We start from the raw sequence: 23941 nt of genomic DNA, 5'->3' as shown, positions 1-23941 counted from the left end.
CAAAACTTTCCATGGTTTACCCCAGACACTTCACATGCCCTGGTTCAATCCATTGACAGCACGTCGACCCCGGTATACCACATCGTTCCAATTCACTCTATTCCTTGCACGCCTTTCACCCTCCTGCAAGTTCAGGCCCCGTCACTCAATCTTTTTCACTCCATCTTTCCACCTCCAATTTGGTCCCCCACTTCTCGTTCCCTCCACCTCTGACACATACATCTTCTTTGTCAATCTTTCCTCACTCATTCTCTCCATGTGACCAAACTATTTCAAAACATCCTCTTCTGCTCTCTCAACCACTTTCTTTTTATTACCACACATCTCTTTTACCCTTTCATTACTTACTTGATCAAACCACTTCACACCACATATTGTCCTCAAACATCTCATTTCCAGCACATCCACCCTACTCCGCACAACTCTATCTATAGGCCACGCCTCACAACGCTATAACATTGTTGGAACCACTATTCCTTCAAACATACCCATTTTTGCTTTCAAGTTAACGTTCTCGCCTTCCATACATACATCAACACTCCCAGAACCTTCGCCCCCCTCCCCCACCCTGTGACTCACTTCCGCTTCCATGGTTCCATCAGCTGCCTAATCCACTCCCGGATATCTAAAACACTTCACTTCCTCGTTTTTCTCCATTCAAACTTACCTCCTAATTGACTTGTCCCTCAACCCTACTGTACGTAATAACCTTACTCTTATTCACATTTACTCTCGGCTTTTTTCTTTTACACACTTTGCTAAACTCAAGTCAACAGCTTCTGCAGTTTCTCGCCCGAATCAGCCAGCAGCACTGTATCATCAGCGAACAAAACTGACTCGCTTCCCAAACCCTCTCATCTACAACAGACTGCATACTTACCCCTCTCTTCAAAACTCTTGTATTTATAAACTTGTTAAAGAACCATGGAGACATCACGCACCCCTGCCGCAAACCGACATTCACTAGGAAGCATTCACTTTCCTCTCTTCCTACTCGTACACATGCCTTATATCCTCGATAAAATAACTTTGCTTCTAGCAACTTGCCTACCACACCATATACTTTTGATACCTTCTACAGAGCATCTCTATCAAATCTATCATATTCCTTTTCCAGATCCATAAATGCTACATACAAATCCATTTGTATTTCTAAGTATTTCTCGCATACATTCGCATACATTCTTCAAAGCTAACACCTGATCCACACATCCACTACCACTTCTGAAACCACACTGCTCTTCCCCAATCTGATGCTCTGTACATGCCTCCACCCTCTCAATCAATACCTTACCGTACAATTTTCCAGGAATACTCAACTGACTTATACCTCTGTACTTTGAACACTCAGCTTTATCCCATTTGTCTTTGTACAATGGCACTCTGTGTGCATTCCTCCAATCCTCAGGTACTTCACCATGAGCCATATATACATTGAATATCCTCACCAACCAGTCAACAACACAGTCACCCCCTTTTTTTTTAATAAATTCCACTGCAATACCATCCAAACCACTACCTCTTCTGTATTTACCAAACCATTCTCTCTGACCCTCCCATTTCGCACACCACCTCGACCAAAACACCATATATCTGCCACTCTGTCATCTAACACATTCAACAACCTTCAAAATACTTTATATATATATATATATATATATATATATATATATATATATATATATATATATATATATATATATATATATATAAGAATTGATTGCCGTTTCTCGAGTTAGCGATGTAGCGCCAGGAAACATGAAGAATGGGGAATGGGCTTGTTCTACAATTTTTTTTTTTCTTTTTAAACCAAACCAAACATGTAGCTTCGCTGAAGATCTTCCCAAAACGCGGAGGAAGCTGTTAAATCGCTCTGTTGTAGACAGGAGCCGTCCAGAGGAATACTAATGTTCTGACTAAGGAGTATGAAGTGGTGGGCGGACCCATTATATATGCTCCCTCAGTGTCGACAGAGCTGGTCTTGCTTTACTTCATTAAAAAGTAACCTATCGGACTACTTACATCGTTTACATGCATGCACTTTGCATCTATCCCAATGATCTTTATATAATGCTCTATAACTCATTCTCTTTCTTATCCTTATTTCATTCTAAACACGTAAATAAGAGAACGAGAGTCCATTGGCCCTACTCATTTCATGGTATCCTGCCATACAGAATTTTCCAGTTCCCGTATGTGTCTGCTGACGAGAGGATGGATTAGGAAGTACGGGTGCCATTTGCAAAGTCTCTTGTCTTTCCACTTGACCAGCCATTAGCTAGTCTGGGTAATGCACAGTAAGCCGCTGCGTCACAATGTTAGTGTGTGGCTGCGGGCAAGTCACGGGCCGTTGTGATGTGTGTTTCATTCCCTACATCGCTAAGCTGTCACATGCTTCCTAGTCAAGGCGGCGGCGTCAGTCCCAACTCATTCGTGAGAGCTGACATCACCGAGGAAGGCTTTACGATCAGCAAACCACGAAGAAGACTAAGCTCATGGGACCATGAAGAGCGTATATTTGTGTCAGTATACTATGGCCATCCAGGAGGTGATGTAACGTTGGGCAGGACTGACTTTGTGAGAGGAGAACTTTCACATCACCTGCAGACGGGTCAACCAGCTCCCAAGCCACTTAACGCGTCCGTTACGTCCCTGCGAATCTGGTGGGAGTGAAGCATCTGGTCAATGTGGTCAATGTGATACTCTATTTCTAATATTTCTAAACCTCTCCCCCATCTTTTTTGATATTCTAGTTATATGCTGACCTTGACGTGACTTTAAGGGAAGATTGAAACTTTCAAGACGAAAGAGAGACCAAAAATATTGCAAGCATCTTCACTAGAGAATAATATGTCATTGTTCACCTTTCCTACCACTGATATGTGCATTACGGAATCCAATAATGACTTTGATTGAACATCCCCTACAAATGTCATCTTCACTACCGAATGGTAGAGTGGTTGATTCAGTATTCCCAAGTACTCGCATCTTCACTATGGACTGATAGAATGATTCTGATTCATCAGTCCCTACTATGGAAATCTTCACTATGGGATGATAGAATGTTTCTGATTCATCATTGCCTTGTATGGACATCTTCACTATGGGATGATTGAATGTTTCTGATTCAGTATTTCTGATTACAGACATCTTCGCTACGGAATGATAGAATGATTCTGACTCAGCATTCCCTACTATGGTCATCTTCACTATAGGATGATAGAATGTTTGATTCGTCATTCCCTTGTATGGACATCTTCACTGTGAGATGATTGTTTCTGATTCAGTATTTCTGATTACAGACATCTTCACTAGGGAACGATAGAATAATTGTGATTCAGCATTCCCTACTATGGACATAATTAAAGACATGACTGTTTTCTCCTGTCCGCAGTAACCTGTCCTTACCGTCCAGATAACTTAACTATCCTTTCCTATTAACTTCACACATTTTATTCCTTAATGCTCTATTTCTAATATTTCTTAACCCCTCTCCTCTTTCTTTTAATATTTCAGTTTTATTCTGCCTTGACGTGACTTTAAGGAAAGATTGAAACCTTCAAGACAAAGGAGAGAACGAAAATATTGCAAACATCTTCACTAGATAATAATATGTCATTGTTCACCTTCCTACCCCTGATATCTGTATTACGGAATCCAATGATGTCTTTGATTGAATATCTTCTACAAATGTCATCTTCACTACGGAATGGTAGAATGGTTCTGATTCAGTATTCCCAACTTCTCACATCTTCACTATGGAATGATAGAATGATTCTGATTCAGCATTCCCTACTATGGACATCTTCACTATGGAATGATAGAATGTTTCTGATTCATCATTCCCTTCTATGGACATCTTCACTATTGGATGATTGAATGTTTCTGATTCAGTATTTCTGATTGCAGACATCTTCGCTACCGAATGATAGGATGATTGTGATTCAGCATTCCCTACTATGGACATCATTAAAGACATGACTGTTTTCTCCTGTCCGCAGTAACCTGTCCTTACCGTCCAGAAAACTTAACTATTAACTTTACACTGGGTGAAAAACTCCGTCTTTTCTATTTTTTTTAGTCCATATCTCGGTAAGACCGTTTGATACGGAGGATGACAGGTGATGATTTAGGTAAAAGTAAATAATGGGTTCCAGAAGAATAAATATCGTGGAATCTGTGGGCGGCAGGAGAGGTTTAAAGCGATCTAGTGACGAGCTGAGTGATGAAAGTTCTCTTGGTGATTCTTTCTCTGTGGACAGTGATTCTCAGGAACTAGTGAGTTCCAGAAGTAAGAACATCTCTCAGGATTCCTTTAGTTCATCTGGGTCTTCTTTCTCTAGGGACACCGATTCCGAGAAAGTAAAAGAATTGAAGCGAGCGTTATCTGCTGCAGATAGTCGTTCTAAGAAAAGATAAAAGACATCCAGTGACTCTTATAGCTGCTCTGGGGAGACAGATTCTAAGACAGTAAAGAGAGGATTGAAGCGGGCGTTAGTTGCTGATAACAGTGATTCGAAAAGAAAGAAGCTATCCAGGGATTCTTATAGCTCCTCTGAGTCTTTCTCTACGAACAAAGATGTTGGCAAAAAATTTGATAAGATTATGAAGAAATTGTTAGCCGCGAAGAAGAAAAGTCCTAGAGGAGAGAAATCGTCGAAGGGTTCTTGGAGCTCTCTTGGGTCTTTCTCTGGGGAATCAGCTTCCAAGAAATCAAAGTGCGGATTGAAGCGCTCGTTAGCTGCCGATGATAGTAGTTCTAAACGAATGAAAATCTCCCATGATTCTTGGAGTCTACGTGAGTCTTTATCTAAAGACAACACTGATCCACAGGAAGTAATAAGGGATGGGAAGGGATCGTCATCTTGCAGATCTCTTGGGTCTTTCTCTGGGGAATCAGCTTCCAAGAAATCTAAGTGCGGATTGAAGCGCTCGTTATCTGTCGATGACAGTATTTCTAAACGAATGAAAATCTCCCATGATTATTGGAGCCTACGTGTGTCTTTATCTAAAGACAACGCTGATCCACAGGAAGTAATAAGCGATGGAAATGGATCGTCATCTTGCAGCTCTCTTGGGTCTTTCTCTGGGGAATCAGCTTCCAAGAAATCAAAGTGCGGATTGAAGCGCTCGTTAGGTGTCGATGACAGTAGTTCTAAACGAATGAAAATCTCCCATGATTCTTGGAGCCTACGTGAGTCTTTATCTAAAGATAACGCTGATCCACAGGAAGTAATAAGGGATGGAAAGGGATCGTCATCCAAAGATAACCTTATCTCCAGAAGGGTGAAGGCTGAGAAAGATTTCGGTGAGGCCTCTTCCAGATTTGCTGGTGAAGAGTCGTCTGCATCGTCTGGTTGGTCTGACAGGTCTTTGTTGGAGGGTTCAGAGGAAACCAGTCCATGTAACGACAAGGTATTCTCAATAGCCAATTTCAGAGTGAAAAGATTCTTAAGGCCAACAAGGCGGGTCTTCGCTAGGCTTGAAAATCAAGTATAGACCTTTGGATTATTAGGCAAGTATAAACAAGGAAGACAGACTTGCAGTGCACAGGAGATCCAGCGTAGCCCCGTGCGGATGGACAGAAGCCCTAGACCATGTGAGGGTGAGTTAAGAAAGGTGCCCGAGCTTGTGACTAACATCATACTGAAAGAGAGATATTTGGGCCAGAATGCCGTCGATAGTTACAACCGGTTCCTCTCAGACGTTGTCTTCGGAGGGAAAGGCTATTACGAGTTCAAGCTGCAAAACGAGTGTGGGTAACATTAAATCATCCTGAAGGATGTAGCCCCCGAACCTCTCACCCTCTCCATTGAGCAATGTCGTACTCAGGAAGATTCCTACGTGTTGCCTTTAAGTGTTCAGGTCTGTTACCGGGTGTCCCGTGGCACCCAAGTATTGAGGGAATTCTCACACAGAATTTTTATGGCTGAAGTGCCCCTCATGGTGGGGTCAGCAATGTGCCCAACATCCAAGAGCGGAAAAGAGAGAGAGCGGGCCGTAATGGAGAAAATGGAAGGTGGTGGATACTTTATCATCGACGGTCAAGAGAAATGTATTCCATTCAGAAACGTCGTCCGTAAGAACACTCCTTTGGTCATCAAATGCACTGGACATCATGCAGTACATTATAGGGCAAAATGTATGGTGATGTGCACAAGTCCATCTGGTTCAAACTACACGAATACCTTGTTCCTGACAAAAGGAGGTACCGTAGAGATGAACATAATCTCGGGTAAACACAGTGTTTAGGTGCCTTTGCATGTCATGCTAACTCTTTGCCAGCCAGACGTACCTCCTCTCCGTGCTTGTAAACATACCAGGAAAGAAAAGGAAGAAGATGAGTCAGGTTCAGGAGTGGAAGGCATAGGATGGAGCTTAGGCCAGTGGTTGCGTATGATTTTCAGAACGATGAGTAGTAGAAAGGGAGATTGCGGTATGGATGCGGATGGAGACGAGTATTTCAGTGAGGACGAAGAAGAAGAAGAAGAAGAAAATGAAAGTGACGCTGAAGGATAGGAAACAGAAGATTCCAATAGTAATGCCGCGCTGTCTAGGGCATCATATCAGCTCTGGACACAGGTTAAGAAGAGGATAAGAAAGACTCGGTGGAAGAATGCACGTTGGAAAGTAGTGCAGCGCATGGCGAAGGAAACTGTACGAAGTGAATACCATCGATTGCAGAAGAAGAGGCTGAAGGACTTGCGCCGGCTGATGCTACAGGGATGTGAGGACATAAACGTAGCAAAGGCCACAGTTAAGAGCATCCTTCAGCAAAAGAAGAAATCTGAAGCCGCAAGTACACTGTAGATGAAGTTGAAACATGGTAAGTGGACTTACATTGACTTGAACAGTCTCCTTGAAACGGTTTTGCTGCCACACGTGCGTGGAGGCCTGTAAGTGAAGACCTACTATCTGGCCTACATGGTCAATCAGCTGCTGTTAACCATTTGTGGCAGACGAGAATACGATGATCTGTACGATATAGGCAACCGACAGCTCTTAACCGCCGGCTCTTTCATGACACAACTTTATAGGATGACTCTAAACTCTGTCTTCCATAGAGCTTCTCAACTCATGAGCGAGGAATATATTTATAGTAGAGAAGATTTTCGGGAAGATAGAATCGTTGTTCCCCCTCCGACATCTGTTAAAGAGCTATATAGAAGTATTTACGGCGACGAAATTACTGAAGAGGATCCTGAGATTGAAAAAGCCAGGCTGTTAAAGGAAACCAAGCGAACGCATGAGTTGCGGGACTTGATGAATATATTCAAGTTCTAGGAAGACGTCGTTAGGGATCCAATGTTAGATGCCTTGAAGACAGGCTCTTGGCCAACGAAAATGACCGGTGTGTCGTAGTGTCTCGAGAGGTACAACTTCCTACTTTACCTGTCTCAGTTGCAGAAAGTTAATAGTGAAGATAAATTATTGGACGTCGACGGCGTGAAACCTACTGGCGTACATCAGAGCTGCAAAGGTTACCTGTGTTAGATGGAGACGCCAGACAACGACAAGGCAGGGCTGAATGAAAACCTCACCCTCGGTACTGTGGTGACACAAGGTGAAGATCCTAAGGTCGTTAGTGATTTCCTGGAAGAACTGGGCGTCGAACTCTTTGATCCTGAAGAGTGTCCAAAATTCGACGAGCTTGGCAAGATATTTCTGGATGGATAGTGGGTTGGGAATGCTTTGAAAGACGTGGGGGAGGTGGCGCAAGCACTAGTGGAGTGGCGCCGTGAGAGATGCTTGCACGTAGGTATTAGCAAAAGGGGGTACGATCTCCACATTCAGTGCGAGCCAGGCCGGGTCATGCGTCCGCTGCTGATTGTTAAAGATAAGCAACTTAACCTGACGAAGGAAGATTACGAAAAAGTGTCCCGTAAGGAATATACTATTTCAGATTTGTGGCGTAAGGGAATTATTGATTACCTCGATCCTCACGAGATCAGTGAGGCCTTCATCGCCAGCACGTTTGAGGACATAGGAGAGCGTTCCCAGTACTGCGAACTGCTTACCACCTTACTTTTGGGAGTTTGTACAGCAGTTCAACCAGCATTTGATTCGAATGATATGACTAAGGTCCTGCAAACGTGCAAGACTGAGAAGCAGGCAATGGGCTTTAACGTAAAAAAGCAGCAGTTGTTTAACCGTACTGAATATTGTGTGCTGAAGGATGCATAAATACCGTTGGTTTACCCGAAGAGACAGGAGCATTTCTGTAACTCTCGCCTCATGTACAGTGGTCAGGTGGTACTGACGGCCATTCATCCAGTAGATGGGTACTGCCAGGAAAGCGGTATCGTTTTGAGCCAGAGAGCCGTAGATAAGGGTGTGTTTACAAGTGTTCATACTCATGTTTATAGGAAATACGAACCGCGATTCAAAGAGTATGATATGTAGCCTCCTATTGAAGGCAGGTTCTTGGGATCTGGAGACGTGGTAATCAGGTGTCGGGATCCAGCACACAATGTGATTATTCCCGATGGATTAAGACCAGCATAGGTGGTTGAAACGAGCGGCTCTTTCATGCCAGACGGTCGGTATATGATGGAGGTCAGGTTGGAGATCATACAGAAACCCGAGGTGGGAGATAAGTTTTGCAGCATTTGTTGTCAGAAGAGCGTCGTCTGTGGCATTCTGCCCGATGATAAGATTCCCAGATTGGAGAGCGGAGACATACCCGACATTTTCATAGGCTCAAATGACCTCCTCAGCCGTAAAACGGTCGGCTATGAAGCCGAACTACTATTGGGAAAGATGGCCTCTGAGAAAGGTATCACGGTCGACGGGGAAAAAGAGTGTGAGTGGTCACTTGAAAGAGTATTGAATACACTCTTGGCGGCAGGAGTGAAGTAGTAGGTGTAGACGTTGTATTTCCCTGATGGCTCTAAAATGGAAAACGTTCTTTGTGGGCCAGTCTACTACCAAAGGCTTAAACACTTGGCTGGACCAAAATGCAACGTTCGTGGCTTTGACGGTGCCACGGAGGACATTACGGGTCAGCCAACGGCCGGGTTAGCATAGGGTGGTGGCCTACGTGTTGGTGAAATGGAAGTCTCGGCTGTAGCGTCTTAGGGTGCCGGTAAAGTCTTAGAAAATGCTGTGACAGACTCCAGCGATGGTCAGCTCGTCCCTTATTGTAAGAGATGCCACATAAACGCGTTAGAAATCGCTCAAGAAGAGTTCTGTAGAAAATGCTTGCAAGTGGGTACAGATTCCAAGTAGGAGACCCAATGCAACCAATGCGTTGATTACGAGAAGTGTGAGATTTACATGGACGTTTCTAAACGTTGCGAAGACGAATATTATTTGGAACAAGATAACGTCCCTCTAGAGTCGAATGACAGCCTCTGCGTCGAGTCTTGCAACACATCTCCGCAGGAACTAAACGTTATATCGCAAAGGGTGGAGTCTGAACGTGATTTTGTACTTGGAGGCGGTAGAGCACAACTTCAGTCGTTTCTTCTAATGAAAGACGTTGATTTGCATGATAGGAAACGAGTGTCGAAGATTCTGCGTATTCCTTGGTGAGTGTGTTTGTCTGACGGATCAAGTACGAGCTCGGGGTGATACTGATTGAGGCCGTGTCCGACGCTTTTGATCATTGTATTGTAGAATTGTTCCTTAGGATAGTCAATTGCCACGTGTCTTTTTTAAGGCATTGAGACTCTCTTTGTTTGGTAGAATTAGGAAGATACTCTTGTTCATGTCATTTCTCTGATCTTTGATTTAGGTTGATATCACTGACTTTTGACTCTTCTGAAAAATCAAATCAGACCAAGGATCCCCACATCTCTCCGAGATTGATTAATTGGATATTTGTTATTATTTCAAGTCTTCTACTTAAAATTTCCTCCATTAATGTCTGAAACTATACCGTATTTAGATTTTGTGTTCCAACTACTGTTGATTGGTGGCAAGTTTGTCTGAATGAAATTCCATCAGTCTCATTAAGGCTACTGTTGTCTAGTTCGAGTCCCATACTCGCTGAATTAATATCTGGTGTTCCATGAAGTACTTCGCAAATTGAGAATTTTTGGAAAGTCCATGGCGTATTTAGGGCAGGTCAGGTACCCTGGGCGCCACTTGAAGGTGGGCGCCACTCAACAAGGCAACACCGAGGAAGGCTTTACGGTCATCAAACCATGACGAAGACTAAGAATAGGAGGTAATGAAGAGCGTAGCTTTATGTCAGTTTTCTATGACCATCCAGGAGGTGATGTAACGTCGGCCAGGACTGACTTTGTGAGAGGAGAACTTTCACCTCACTTGCAGACGGGTCAGCCAGCCCTAAAGGCTCGTAACGCGTCCGTTACTTCCCTGCGAATTTGGTAGGAGTGAACCATCTGGTCAATGTGTTTGCCGGTCCAATCGGCCGTCACCAAGCCCACTGCACCGTCGCCAGTACACACAGTCGGTACATATTATCCCCTAATACTCTATTTCTAATATTTCTAAACATCTCCCCCATCTTTTTTGATATTCTAGTTATATCCTGACCTTGACGTGACTTTAAGGGAAGATTGAAACTTTCAAGACGAAAGAGAGACAAAAAAATTGCAAGCATCTTCACTATAGAATAATATGTCATTGTTCACCTTTCCTACCACTGATATGTGCATTACGGAATCCAATAATGACTTTGATTGAACATCCCCTACAGATGTCATCTTCACTACCGAATGGTAGAATGGGTGATTCAATATTCCCAAGTACTCACATCCTCACTATGGACTGATAGAATGATTCCGATTCTGCATTCCCTACTATGGATATCTTCACTATGGAATGATAGAATGTTTCTGATTCATCATTCCCTTCTATGGACACCTTCACTATGGGATGATTGAATGTTTCTGATTCAGTATTTCTGATTACAGACATCTTCGCTACGGAATGATAGAATGATTCTGACTCAGCATTCCCTACTATGGTCATCTTCACTATAGGATGATAGAATGTTTGATTCGTCATTCCCTTGTATGGACATCTTCACTGTGAGATGATTGTTTCTGATTCAGTATTTCTGATTACAGACATCTTCACTAGGGAACGATAGAATAATTGTGATTCAGCATTCCCTACTATGGACATAATTAAAGACATGACTGTTTTCTCCTGTCCGCAGTAACCTGTCCTTACCGTCCAGATAACTTAACTATCCTTTCCTATTAACTTCACACATTTTATTCCTTAATGCTCTATTTCTAATATTTCTTAACCCCTCCCCTCTTTCTTTTAATATTTCAGTTTTATTCTGCCTTGACGTGACTTTAAGGAAAGATTGAAACCTTCAAGACAAAGGAGAGAACGAAAATATTGCAAACATCTTCACTAGATAATAATATGTCATTGTTCACCTTCCTACCCCTGATATCTGCATTACGGAATCCAATGATGTCTTTGATTGAATATCTTCTACAAATGTCATCTTCACTACGGAATGGTAGAATGGTTCTGATTCAGTATTCCCAACTTCTCACATCTTCACTATGGAATGATAGAATGATTCTGATTCAGCATTCCCTTCTATGGACATCTCCACTATGGGATGATTGAATGTTTCTGATTCAGTATTTCTGATTACAGACATCTTGACTAGGGAATGATAGAATGATTCTGATTCAGCATTCCCTACTATGGACATCTTCACTATGGAATGATAGAATGTTTCTGATTCATCATTCCCTTCTATGGACATCTTCACTATTGGATGATTGAATGTTTCTGATTCAGTATTTCTGATTGCAGACATCTTCGCTACCGAATGATAGGATGATTGTGATTCAGCATTCCCTACTATGGACATCATTAAAGACATGACTGTTTTCTCCTGTCCGCAGTAACCTGTCCTTACCGTCCAGATAACTTAACTATTAACTTTACACTGGGTGAAAAACTCCGTCTTTTCTATATTTTTTAGTCCATATCTCGGTAAGACCGTTTGATACGGAGGATGACAGGTGATGATTTAGGTAAAAGTAAATAATGGGTTCCAGAAGAATAAATATCGTGGAATCTGTGGGCGGCAGGAGAGGTTTAAAGCGATCTAGTGACGAGCTGAGTGATGAAAGTTCTCTTGGTGATTCTTTCTCTGTGGACAGTGATTCTCAGGAACTAGTGAGTTCCAGAAGTAAGAACATCTCTCAGGATTCCTTTAGGTCATCTGGGTCTTCTTTCTCTAGGGACACCGATTCCGAGAAAGTAAAAGAATTGAAGCGAGCGTTATCTGCTGCTGATAGTCGTTCTAAGAAAAGATAAAAGACATCCAGTGACTCTTATAGCTGCTCTGGGGAGACAGATTCTAAGACAGTAAAGAGAGGATTGAAGCGGGCGTTAGTTGCTGATAACAGTGATTCGAAAAGAAAGAAGCTATCCAGGGATTCTTATAGCTCCTCTGGGGAATCAGCTTCCAAGAAATCTAAGTGCGGATTGAAGCGCTCGTTATCTGTCGATGACAGTATTTCTAAACGAATGAAAATCTCCCATGATTATTGGAGCCTACGTGTGTCTTTATCTAAAGACAACGCTGATCCACGGGAAGTAATAAGGGATGGAAAGGGATCGTCATCTTGCAGCTCTCTTGGGTCTTTCTCTGGGGAATCAGCTTCCAAGAAATCAAAGTGCGGATTGAAGCGCTCGTTATCTGTCGATGACAGTAGTTCTAAACGAATGAAAATCTCCCATGATTCTTGGAGCCTACGTGAGTCTTTATCTAAAGATAACGCTGATCCACAGGAAGTAGTAAGGGATGGAAAGGGATCGTCATCCAAAGATAACCTTATCTCCAGAAGGGTGAAGGCTGAGAAAGATTTCGGTGAGGCCTCTTCCAGATTTGCTGGTGAAGAGTCGTCTGAATCGTCTGGTTGGTCTGACAGGTCTTTGTTGGAGGGTTCAGAGGATACCAGTCCATGTAACGACAAGGTATTCTCAATAGCCAATTTCAGAGTGAAAAGATTCTTAAGGCCAACAAGACGGGTCTTCGCTAGGCTTGAAAATCAAGTATAGACCTTTGGATTATTAGGCAAGTATAAACAAGGAAGACAGACTTGCAGTGCACAGGAGATCCAGCGTAGCCCCGTGCGGATGGACAGAAGCCCTAAACCATGTGAGGGTGAGTTAAGAAAGGTGCCCGAGCTTGTGACTAACATCATACTGAAAGAGAGATATTTGGGCCAGAATGCCGTCGATAGTTACAACCGGTTCCTCTCAGACGTTGTCTTCGGGAAAGGCTATTACGAGTTCAAGCTGCAAAACGAGTGTGGGTAACATTAAATCATCCTGAAGGATGTAGCCCCCGAACCTCTCACCCTCTCCATTGAGCAATGTCGTACTCAGGAAGATTCCTACGTGTTGCCTTTAAGTGTTCAGGTCTGTTACCGGGTGTCCCGTGGCACCCAAGTATTGAGGGAATTCTCACACAGAATTTTTATGGCTGAAGTGCCCCTCATGGTGGGGTCAGCAATGTGCCCAACATCCAAGAGCGGAAAAGAGAGAGAGCGGGCCGTAATGGAGAAAATGGAAGGTGGTGGATACTTTATCATCGACGGTCAAGAGAAATGTATTCCATTCAGAAACGTCGTCCGTAAGAACACTCCTTTGGTCATCAAATGCACTGGACATCATGCAGTACATTATAGGGCAAAATGTATGGTGATGTGCACAAGTCCATCTGGTTCAAACTACACGAATACCTTGTTCCTGACAAAAGGAGGTACCGTAGAGATGAACATAATCTCGGGTAAACACAGTGTTTAGGTGCCTCTGCATGTCGTGCTAACTCTTTGCCAGCCAGACGTACCTCCTCTCCGTGCTTGTAAACATACCAGGAAAGAAAAGGAAGAAGATGAGTCAGGTTCAGGAGTGGAAGGCATAGGATGGAGCTTAGGCCAGTGGTTGCGTATGATTTTCAGAACGATGAGTAGTAGAAAGGGAGATTGCGGTATGGATGCGGATGGAGACGAGTATTTCAGTGAGGACGAAGAAGAAGAAGAAGAAGAAAATGAAAGTGACGCTGAAGGATAGGAAACAGAAGATTCCAATAGTAATGCCGCGCTGTCTAGGGCATCATATCAGCTCTGGACACAGGTTAAGAAGAGGATAAGAAAGACTCGGTGGAAGAATGCACGTTGGAAAGTAGTGCAGCGCATGGCGAAGGAAACTGTACGAAGTGAATACCATCGATTGCAGAAGAAGAGGCTGAAGGACTTGCGCCGGCTGATGCTACAGGGATGTGAGGACATAAACGTAGCAAAGGCCACAGTTAAGAGCATCCTTCAGCAAAAGAAGAAATCTGAAGCCGCAAGTACACTGTAGATGAAGTTGAAACATGGTAAGTGGACTTACATTGACTTGAACAGTCTCCTTGAAACGGTTTTGCTGCCACACGTGCGTGGAGGCCTGTAAGTGAAGACCTACTATCTGGCCTACATGGTCAATCAGCTGCTGTTAACCATTTGTGGCAGACGAGAATACGATGATCTGTACGATATAGGCAACCGACAGCTCTTAACCGCCGGCTCTTTCATGACACAACTTTATAGGATGACTCTAAACTCTGTCTTCCATAGAGCTTCTCAACTCATGAGCGAGGAATATATTTATAGTAGAGAAGATTTTCGGGAAGATAGAATCGTTGTTCCCCCTCCGACATCTGTTAAAGAGCTATATAGAAGTATTTACGGCGACGAAATTACTGAAGAGGATCCTGAGATTGAAAAAGCTAGGCTGTTAAAGGAAACCAAGCGAACGCATGAGTTGCGGGACTTGATGAATATATTCAAGTTCTAGGAAGACGTCGTTAGGGATCCAATGTTAGATGCCTTGAAGACAGGCTCTTGGCCAACGAAAATGACCGGTGTGTCGTAGTGTCTCGAGAGGTACAACTTCCTACTTTACCTGTCTCAGTTGCAGAAAGTTAATAGTGAAGATAAATTGTTGGACGTCGACGGCGTGAAACCTACTGGCGTACATCAGAGCTGCAAAGGTTACCTGTGTTAGATGGAGACGCCAGACAACGACAAGGCAGGGCTGAATGAAAACCTCACCCTCGGTACTGTGGTGACACAAGGTGAAGATCCTAAGGTCGTTAGTGATTTCCTGGAAGAACTGGGCGTCGAACTCTTTGATCCTGAAGAGTGTCCAAAATTCGACGAGCTTGGCAAGATATTTCTGGATGGATAGTGGGTTGGGAATGCTTTGAAAGACGTGGGGGAGGTGGCGCAAGCACTAGTGGAGTGGCGCCGTGAGAGATGCTTGCACGTAGGTATTAGCAAAAGGGGGTACGATCTCCACATTCAGTGCGAGCCAGGCCGGGTCATGCGTCCGCTGCTGATTGTTAAAGATAAGCAACTTAACCTGACGAAGGAAGATTACGAAAAAGTGTCCCGTAAGGAATATACTATTTCAGATTTGTGGCGTAAGGGAATTATTGATTACCTCGATCCTCACGAGATCAGTGAGGCCTTCATCGCCAGCACGTTTGAGGACATAGGAGAGCGTGCCCAGTACTGCGAACTGCTTACCACCTTACTTTTGGGAGTTTGTACAGCAGTTCAACCAGCATTTGATTCGAATGATATGACTAAGGTCCTGCAAACGTGCAAGACTGAGAAGCAGGCAATGGGCTTTAACGTAAAAAAGCAGCAGTTGTTTAACCGTACTGAATATTGTGTGCTGAAGGATGCATAAATACCGTTGGTTTACCCGAAGAGACAGGAGCATTTCTGTAACTCTCGCCTCATGTACAGTGGTCAGGTGGTACTGACGGCCATTCATCCAGTAGATGGGTACTGCCAGGAAAGCGGTATCGTTTTGAGCCAGAGAGCCGTAGATAAGGGTGTGTTTACAAGTGTTCATACTCATGTTTATAGGAAATACGAACCGCGATTCAAAGAGTATGATATGTAGCCTCCTATTGAAGGCAGGTTCTTGGGATCTGGAGACGTGGTAATCAGGTGTCGGGATCCAGCACACAATGTGATTATTCCCGATGGATTAAGACCAGCATAGGTGGTTGAAACGAGCGGCTCTTTCATGCCAGACGGTCGGTATATGATGGAGGTCAGGTTGGAGATCATACAGAAACCCGAGGTGGGAGATAAGTTTTGCAGCATTTGTTGTCAGAAGAGCGTCGTCTGTGGCATTCTGCCCGATGATAAAATTCCCAGATTGGAGAGCGGAGACATACCCGACATTTTCATAGGCTCAAATGACCTCCTCAGCCGTAAAACGGTCGGCTATGAAGCCGAACTACTATTGGGAAAGATGGCCTCTGAGAAAGGTATCACGGTCGACGGGGAAAAAGAGTGTGAGTGGTCACTTGAAAGAGTATTGAATACACTCTTGGCGGCAGGAGTGAAGTAGTAGGTGTAGACGTTGTATTTCCCTGATGGCTCTAAAATGGAAAACGTTCTTTGTGGGCCAGTCTACTACCAAAGGCTTAAACACTTGGCTGGACCAAAATGCAACGTTCGTGGCTTTGACGGTGCCACGGAGGACATTACGGGTCAGCCAACGGCCGGGTTAGCATAGGGTGGTGGCCTACGTGTTGGTGAAATGGAAGTCTCGGCTGTAGCGTCTTAGGGTGCCGGTAAAGTCTTAGAAAATGCTGTGACAGACTCCAGCGATGGTCAGCTCGTCCCTTATTGTAAGAGATGCCACATAAACGCGTTAGAAATCGCTTAAGAAGAGTTCTGTAGAAAATGCTTGCAAGTGGGTACAGATTCCAAGTAGGAGACCCAATGCAACCAATGCGTTGATTACGAGAAGTTTGAGATTTACATGGACGTTTCTAAACGTTGCGAAGACGAATATTATTTGGAACAAGATAACGTCCCTCTAGAGTCGAATGACAGCCTCTGCGTCGAGTCTTGCAACACATCTCCGCAGGAACTAAACGTTATATCGCAAAGGGTGGAGTCTGAACGTGATTTTGTACTTGGAGGCGGTAGAGCACAACTTCAGTCGTTTCTTCTAATGAAAGACGTTGATTTGCATGATAGGAAACGAGTGTCGAAGATTCTGCGTATTCCTTGGTGAGTGTGTTTGTCTGACGGATCAAGTACGAGCTCGGGGTGATACTGATTGAGGCCGTGTCCGACGCTTTTGATCATTGTATTGTAGAATTGTTCCTTAGGATAGTCAATTGCCACGTGTCTTTTTTAAGGCATTGAGACTCTCTAAAAATCAGACCAAGGATCCCCACATCTCTCCGAGATTGATTAATTGGATATTTGTTATTATTTCAAGTCTTCTACTTAAAATTTCCTCCATTGATGTCTGAAACTATACCGTATTTAGATTTTGTGTTCCAACTACTGTTGATTGGTGGCTAGTTTGTCTGAATGAAATTCCATCAGTCTCATTAAGGCTACGGTTGTCTAGTTCGAGTCCCATACTCGGTGAATTAATATCTGGTGTTCCATGAAGTACTTCGCAAATTGAGAATTTTTGGAAAGTCTATGGCGTATTTAGGGCAGGTCAGGTACCCTGGGCGCCACTTGCAGGGGGGCACCACTGAACAGGTTCGTTTTTAGACATATGCTACCCGATTGACATTCTTAGAAGTGTGGTTTTGTGAGATAAAAAAGAAATTCGTCTACTTTTCAATTATAGTAATATTTTGCTACTATCAGTTGCATTACCACTTCTACGTTACAATTCTGATCAAATACATCTATAACTTTGTCTTCAAGATTTTATATAGATTTAAGCTTGGCCTAATTCTTGAACAGTTGATAATTACATTGTATATATTTCTATATACATCCACCGTATGTACATTTTTAATCAAGCCAGGGGCGCAATTTTAGTGCTTGTCATAGACGCTATTTCTCTTAGATACGCCTTTGTGCACATTAATTGAATTTAGATAAAGCTTTTATAATGCTTCAGTTATTGTATGATATTGAATGATTTTTTATAGCATATATCAATTCTCGACGATATTGGGAAATAACGATGGATAGATGCGAGTAGTGATCGTCTTTAGTAATGGGCGAATACTTGAGGGTGTCCTTAAAAGAGACTAGAAAGGATGGATACATATATCCTCGTTTTCTATAATCTCAGCATACACTTTTTGAATTGTTCCTCCAGCAGGTACTATTATATTTTGAATCATTTTTGGCAGTGATAGACCGACTCAACACCAGGTATGAGCCCAACTGGTTGAACGAGAAGTTCAACAGGCCTGGCATCGGAATCTGACAAATAGTTGCCCTCATGTACTCTCTAGTAGTCATGTGTAATGCACTGGAACAATATTGATTGACGCTTACCTTTGAATATCACAATGGGGAGCAGATCTTTCTCCAGGATCTATACAACGCAGGTAATACTTTCATGTCTTGCGTAGGTCAATGTTTAAAGAAGAAAAATTGCTTAATGATGAGCGGAAGCCATGGTTGTTGTAGAGAGAGAAAAGAGGGATAACATTAGCATTGTTGGTCAAAACAAAACGAAAACCTGAAATAATTATTACGCTTACGAATGAGGAAACGAACGGAGTCGGTAGGCCAGCTTATTCACCACAGTAAGAATGGGTCGGTAAAGGCGACAATCACAGTCAAGGACGGTGATTCCCGGTCTTGTGAACGAGCTGGTGATGGTAATTAAGGGTAATGAGATTCGCATACGCTTGTTGGTGCTATAGTTGTCGACAATTACCTCGCTCACTTATGCTATCTGAACAGGGCATTTGTATCAGTGGAGGACAGTTTACAAAAAACTGTGTCGTAGATGTTAATGGCATCATGATTATAGGGTTACTGTTATGATTATAATTGTGAGTACAACCCTTGAGCACGAAGGTACGACCCGTGGGTATGATGATCTCGCCTGTGACCTGATTCATACGGCTTGGACATCTTACCGTCGTGCTCTAGGGTCGTACTGTTGTGCTCGAGGTTTGAATCGACGTGCTCATAGGGGTAATTTCCCCTCCTCTACTACCCACCACTCCCACTCATTACATCAGTCTACGAATCTTAACAAAGCCCCAGGTAATATATATATATATATATATATATATATATATATATATATATATATATATATATATATATATATATACATGTCATTTATTTATGGCTTCAAACATGAAAATGTTTGTACTAAAGTATTCATCAGAATCATTTCAAAGGTTCGTGAGGTTCGACTCAAGAATTCGTCAGGTTCGCTTCAAACAAGGGTTCATCAAGTTCGGATTAAAGGCTCGTACAGTTTGACTCAAGTTTTCGGGCAGGTTTGGCTTACAGGCTCGTCGAAGTCGATTTCAGAGTTATTAGATTCAACTCAAAAAGTTTCTTCAGCTCAAGAGTTCTTAGGTTCTATATGAGGTCTGACGAGTCTCGAAGTTAAGGTTCGTTCTGCTCTGGTACTTCGTCTGTTTATGTGCGAGTGTCTTCTTCCTCAGCCTGAGGGCTCATTTGTTTCACTTTACCGCCTTCTCCTCAGCAGTAGCTTGGTAATTTAAAAGTTTCGAACTCAGATTCGTATTTTCACTGTAACGATTCACCATTTGTCTCGATTTCGGGTTTACCAATCTTGAATTTTACTTTCTCACTAGAGAGAATTATGTTTAAGTTTTCTTTAAGCTTCAATCCCCCGAGGTATTTCAAGGTGTCGATATTTTCATGTTCAATTCGAATCACAACTGGTTTAACGGCTCAATCTACCTCACGTTTGGTTTAGTTAGCTTCAGCTTTGCGAGTTTCCTTCCTGCCAGGTTTGCCTCAAGCCCCGGACCACTGCCCTGTCCCCGACGTCTGGGGCCATGAGCGGCTGTGGTGGGGGCGTCCCGGGTGTGTGTGTCGTCAGGTGGGACCTCAGGCCGACCGGTCTCGGGGCCTCGTAAAGCAGGTCTCAGAAGCCTCGTCTGTCTCGTGGATGAACGGAGGACAGGGATGGGGAGGGGTCGCCAGCACCGTGATGAGGACGGCTGCGGGTTTATGATAATGCTGCTCCTTGGCTGTAGGGGCAGGGGTGACGGGTGGTCGAGGAGGAGGTGGACTGGGCAGACTGGAGAGAGGGAAAGGGGGAGGGATGGAGAGAGAGAGAGACTCAATGAACGGGGAGAATGGAGATGGGAAAGGACAGAGAGAGAGAGAGAGAGAGAGGGGGGGGGGTTAGGAAGGACAGGTGGAAACAGGGATTGAAGTAAAGGAGAGAGGAACTGGAGGAGGTAAAACTGGAAGAGTAGGGGGGGGGGGAAGGCCAGGGGAAGGGGAAGACGTGACAAAGGTGGAGGAGGGACGATGACGATGATGAACAGTGTGATGATAACTGTGCCTCAAGACACACGTTCTTCATGAACAAGTGAATGGCTGTAAAATGCTCAGTTTTCTCACAGAGTATGTGAGTATGTCTGCCACTGTATGGCTGTAATTATTCACCTCTGAGATGTTCAAATGAATGCATAATGTATAAACCACATTACTTCCTCAGTAAACTTTCCAACATTCCTGTCTATCTGCCACCCAGATTCTATATAGACATGCCTCACTCAAGCACGCAATTATCCTGTCCCACCTCGCTCTTCAGCACGCTCTCTGATTGGTTGAGTAGCAAGTGTTATGACCTCTCAGTTCCCAATATCTGTAATGCTCCAACTATAGATTTTAAGCCGGATGGTTGCCTAGATTTGATAAATCGTTATGTTTTTGTTATATATATATATTTTTTTTTTTTTTTTTTTTTTTTCATACTATTCGCTATTTCCCGCGATAGCGAGGTAGCGTTAAGAACAGAGGACTGGGCCTTTGAGGGAATATCCTCACCTGGACCTCTCCTCTGTTCCTTCTTTTGGAAAAAAAAAAACGAGAGGGGAGGATTTCCAGCCCCCCGCTCCCTTCCCTTTTAGTCGCCTTCTACGACACGCAGGGAATACGTGGGAAGTATTCTTTCTCCCCTATCCCCAGGGATATATATATATATATATATATATATATATATATATATATATATATATATTATTTTGCTTTGTCGCTGTCTCCCGCGTTAGCGAGGTAGCGCAAGGAGACAGACTAAAGAATGGCCCAACCCACCCACATACACATGTATATACATACACGTCCACACACGCAAATATACATACCTATACATCTCAACTTATACATATATACACACACACAGACATATACATATATACACATGTACATGATTCATACTATCTGCCTTTATTCATTCCCATGGCCACCTCGCCACACATGAAATAACAACCCCCGCATGCGCGCGAGGTATCGCTAGGAAAAGACTACAAAGGCCATATTCGTTCACACAGTCTCTAGCTGTCATGTAATAATGCACCGAACTAATATATATATATATATATATATATATATATATATATATGTAGGAAAGGATCACAATTTTGCGCGTGATCAAGTATATTCCTAAGTGTTTCATTTTCACCATGGACTCTTAGTGTATATATATATATATATATATATATATATATATATATATATATATATATATATATGTGTGTGTGTATATATATATATATATACACATATGTACTGGAGCACCCGTATGAGGTCATCAACAGGGTCTTCACCATCCTATAAATCATAATTAAATCCTTTGGTTTCCGAGCACTCGAGATCTTCCAGAAGAACATTGAAAAAAAAAAAAAAAAACACCATCGTTTTGTCTCTGGCAGGGGAGAGGACATGGAGGTGAAATAGAGTCGAGAACCTTGAGGTCTTGGATAGTGTCCTCGACCTTCCTGGGGGCTGCGTCTGGGAACAGCTGGTCTTGACAGTGAACAGCTGACTGAGGCTCCATCATGGTGGATGTCTGAGTCATGTTGCGCTCACGGGTGCTGGGATCTAGTGAGAGCCGGCCGCTGCTCCCGCGGTTAATGCCGATAATTGCTGAAGGGGGAGAGTTCAGGGAGAAGGGAAGGAAGAGTAAAGGAGGAGCAGGAAGACTGAGTACTATGCAGGAGGGGGAAGGGGGAAGATAAAGAGGGTGTTGGGGGCAGGAAAGAAGTAGATATTATTAGTTTTGATGAGGGTCCCTAAACTCACCACTGGGTGACGTGTGGCAGAGGGTACTGGAAGATGTGTGACATGTTACGGGGTACTGGGGGACGTGTGGCGTGTTAGGAGGTACTAGGGGACGTGTGACAGGTGTTAGAGGGTACTGAAGGAGGTGGAGTAGGTTATAGGGGTACTGGGGGACGTGTAGTGGGTGGTAGCAAGGGTACTGGGGGAGGTGGAGCAGGTTGTGGTACTTTCGATCGTGGTAATATCCTGGTTGTAGCTCTTGAAAGTGTATGATTTATTGTTGATAGAGCCACCTGTGGCATGAATTAGGGGCCACATGGGGTCAGAAGGTCTCGTGATTTAGGGCAGATTAGAGCTACTGTTTGCTATACTGAAAGCCTGATTAGGGACACCGTGTGCAAATCTCAAGGGCTAATCAGGGCCCCAGGTAGCACACTTTAGGACTTCATTTGGACGATCAGACACCAGGCTCAGTGGGTAATTACGGCGGTCAGATGGCACGTTCATGAGGTAATTAGGGCCATGTTCAGGGCGTAATTCGAGGCAAGAAGTAGATTATACCATGCGGAAGGGTTGTTCAGACTTCCCTTCCTATGACTCCCTTCGCCAGACTCGTAGTTCGACAGCTTCGTTCCCTCCCGTGTTCACTCCAGCGTCCTGATCCGGTAGTCACACGAGTGAACGTGTGAAGGTGAGACACGTCGTTAGCGTTTTCCTCGTCATTTAGAACGATCCGGATCGCCTGGTCATCTGACGCACGCAAGATAATGTCTTTGCCTCAGTTGACAAATAGAATGTTCAGGGCGAATATAGTCGTGTTGTCTCGTGTGTGTCTGAGCTCTGGTTGGTGTTCATATGAACAGATACTCCAGACTTAGGAACACAGGTGCCGTCTTGGTGTGAACACACATGTGCGAATGACTCCTCCCAGCTGTGATGATCGAGAGGGGCTGAGTCTGTGGTTCCATATGGCTGATTGTATGATTTTGTAGGGCTGATTGCATAACTTTTGTAGGGCTGATTTTATGATTTTGTAGGGTTGATTGTATAATTTTGCAGGACTGATTGTATAATTTTGTAGGGCTGATTGTATGATTTTGTAGGGCTGATTGTATAATTTTGTAGGGCTGATTGTATAATTTTGTAGGGCTGATTGTATAATTTTGTAGGGCTGATTGTATGATTTTTGTAGGGCTGGGTAGTGTGTGTTGGGAAAATTCTCTGGGATGGTTAGTATATAATTCTGTGGACCTGAATATATGTATAACTCTGTGGGGGTTAGATGCAAGGATACTCCTATATAGAGTTGTTTGCTGGTATCTGTTAGTGTAATTCTGTCGCCCCGTTGTATACTAATTCTCGTGGTGTTATGGTCCATTTTGCCCCGATGAACTAGGGGAATGAACACCTCTGACAGCGTTGAAATTAAAAAGAAAAAAAAAAGAAAAAATTCCAAGGGCATAAATTGTGGAACTTCCTGACATCAACATTGTCCAGGTCTTGGATAGACTGATGAGAGAGAGAGAGAGAGAGAGAGAGAGAGAGAGAGAGAGAGAGAGAGAGAGAGAGAGAGAGAGAGAGAGAGAGAGAGTTTAATTGCTCGATGATAAAAAAAAAGTTAGATTGTCCTGACTAATCGCCACAGTTCCAACACAATTAACAGGATCTAATTTTTCGCGCACTCAGTGCCCGGGTGAAAGAAATGCGGCCAAAATTGATGGTCACCAATTTTGGGTAATGGAAACAAAACGCTTGTTTTGGGGTCACTATTATCTCAGTCAATTATCCTTAAGGGGGGCTCCTGTAATGGGGGGTTAATGGTTTGTTTGTCCGGTTTTAATTGGGTTTAGTATGAGGGGTAATGTGAATGGGGCTAGGGAGGTGTCGAGCAGGGAAGGGGGCAAAGGTTATTTCGAATTTATGAA

The 23941-nt window shown here is 43.5% G+C and overlaps 3 protein-coding genes across 3 annotated transcripts in view; all 3 read left to right on the top strand.

Moving 5' to 3' along the window:
* The window catches only part of LOC139756278 (uncharacterized), a 164778-nt gene that overhangs the window by 5290 nt on the left and 135547 nt on the right, over positions 1 to 23941 (top strand). The gene's annotated exons all lie outside the window — the stretch shown is intronic.
* Positions 8551 to 9027, top strand: LOC139756232 (uncharacterized). The gene is made up of 2 exons (XM_071675388.1): positions 8551 to 8803; positions 8921 to 9027. The coding sequence occupies exons 1-2, from the start codon at positions 8551 to 8553 to the stop codon at positions 9025 to 9027; spliced, it is 360 nt and encodes a 119-aa protein (XP_071531489.1).
* On the top strand, positions 16060 to 16536 carry LOC139756231 (uncharacterized). The gene is made up of 2 exons (XM_071675387.1): positions 16060 to 16312; positions 16430 to 16536. The coding sequence occupies exons 1-2, from the start codon at positions 16060 to 16062 to the stop codon at positions 16534 to 16536; spliced, it is 360 nt and encodes a 119-aa protein (XP_071531488.1).

The sequence above is a fragment of the Panulirus ornatus genome, chromosome 21 (genome assembly GCF_036320965.1).
Source record: "Panulirus ornatus isolate Po-2019 chromosome 21, ASM3632096v1, whole genome shotgun sequence".
NCBI classification, from domain to species: Eukaryota; Metazoa; Arthropoda; class Malacostraca; order Decapoda; family Palinuridae; genus Panulirus; species Panulirus ornatus.
The sequence above is the reverse complement of the archived record's forward strand: the minus strand, read 5'-3'. Positions and strand labels throughout refer to the sequence as shown.

Excerpts from the sequence above, each read along its gene's own strand:
- LOC139756232 (XM_071675388.1), top strand. The coding sequence starts at position 8,551 with ATGGAGGTCAGGTTGGAGATCATACAGAAACCCGAGGTGGGAGATAAG. Across the intron at positions 8,804-8,920 it reads GGTCGACGGGGAAAAAGAGT|TCTACTACCAAAGGCTTAAA; the intron begins GTGAGTGGTCAC and ends TTTGTGGGCCAG.
- LOC139756231 (XM_071675387.1), top strand. The coding sequence starts at position 16,060 with ATGGAGGTCAGGTTGGAGATCATACAGAAACCCGAGGTGGGAGATAAG. Across the intron at positions 16,313-16,429 it reads GGTCGACGGGGAAAAAGAGT|TCTACTACCAAAGGCTTAAA; the intron begins GTGAGTGGTCAC and ends TTTGTGGGCCAG.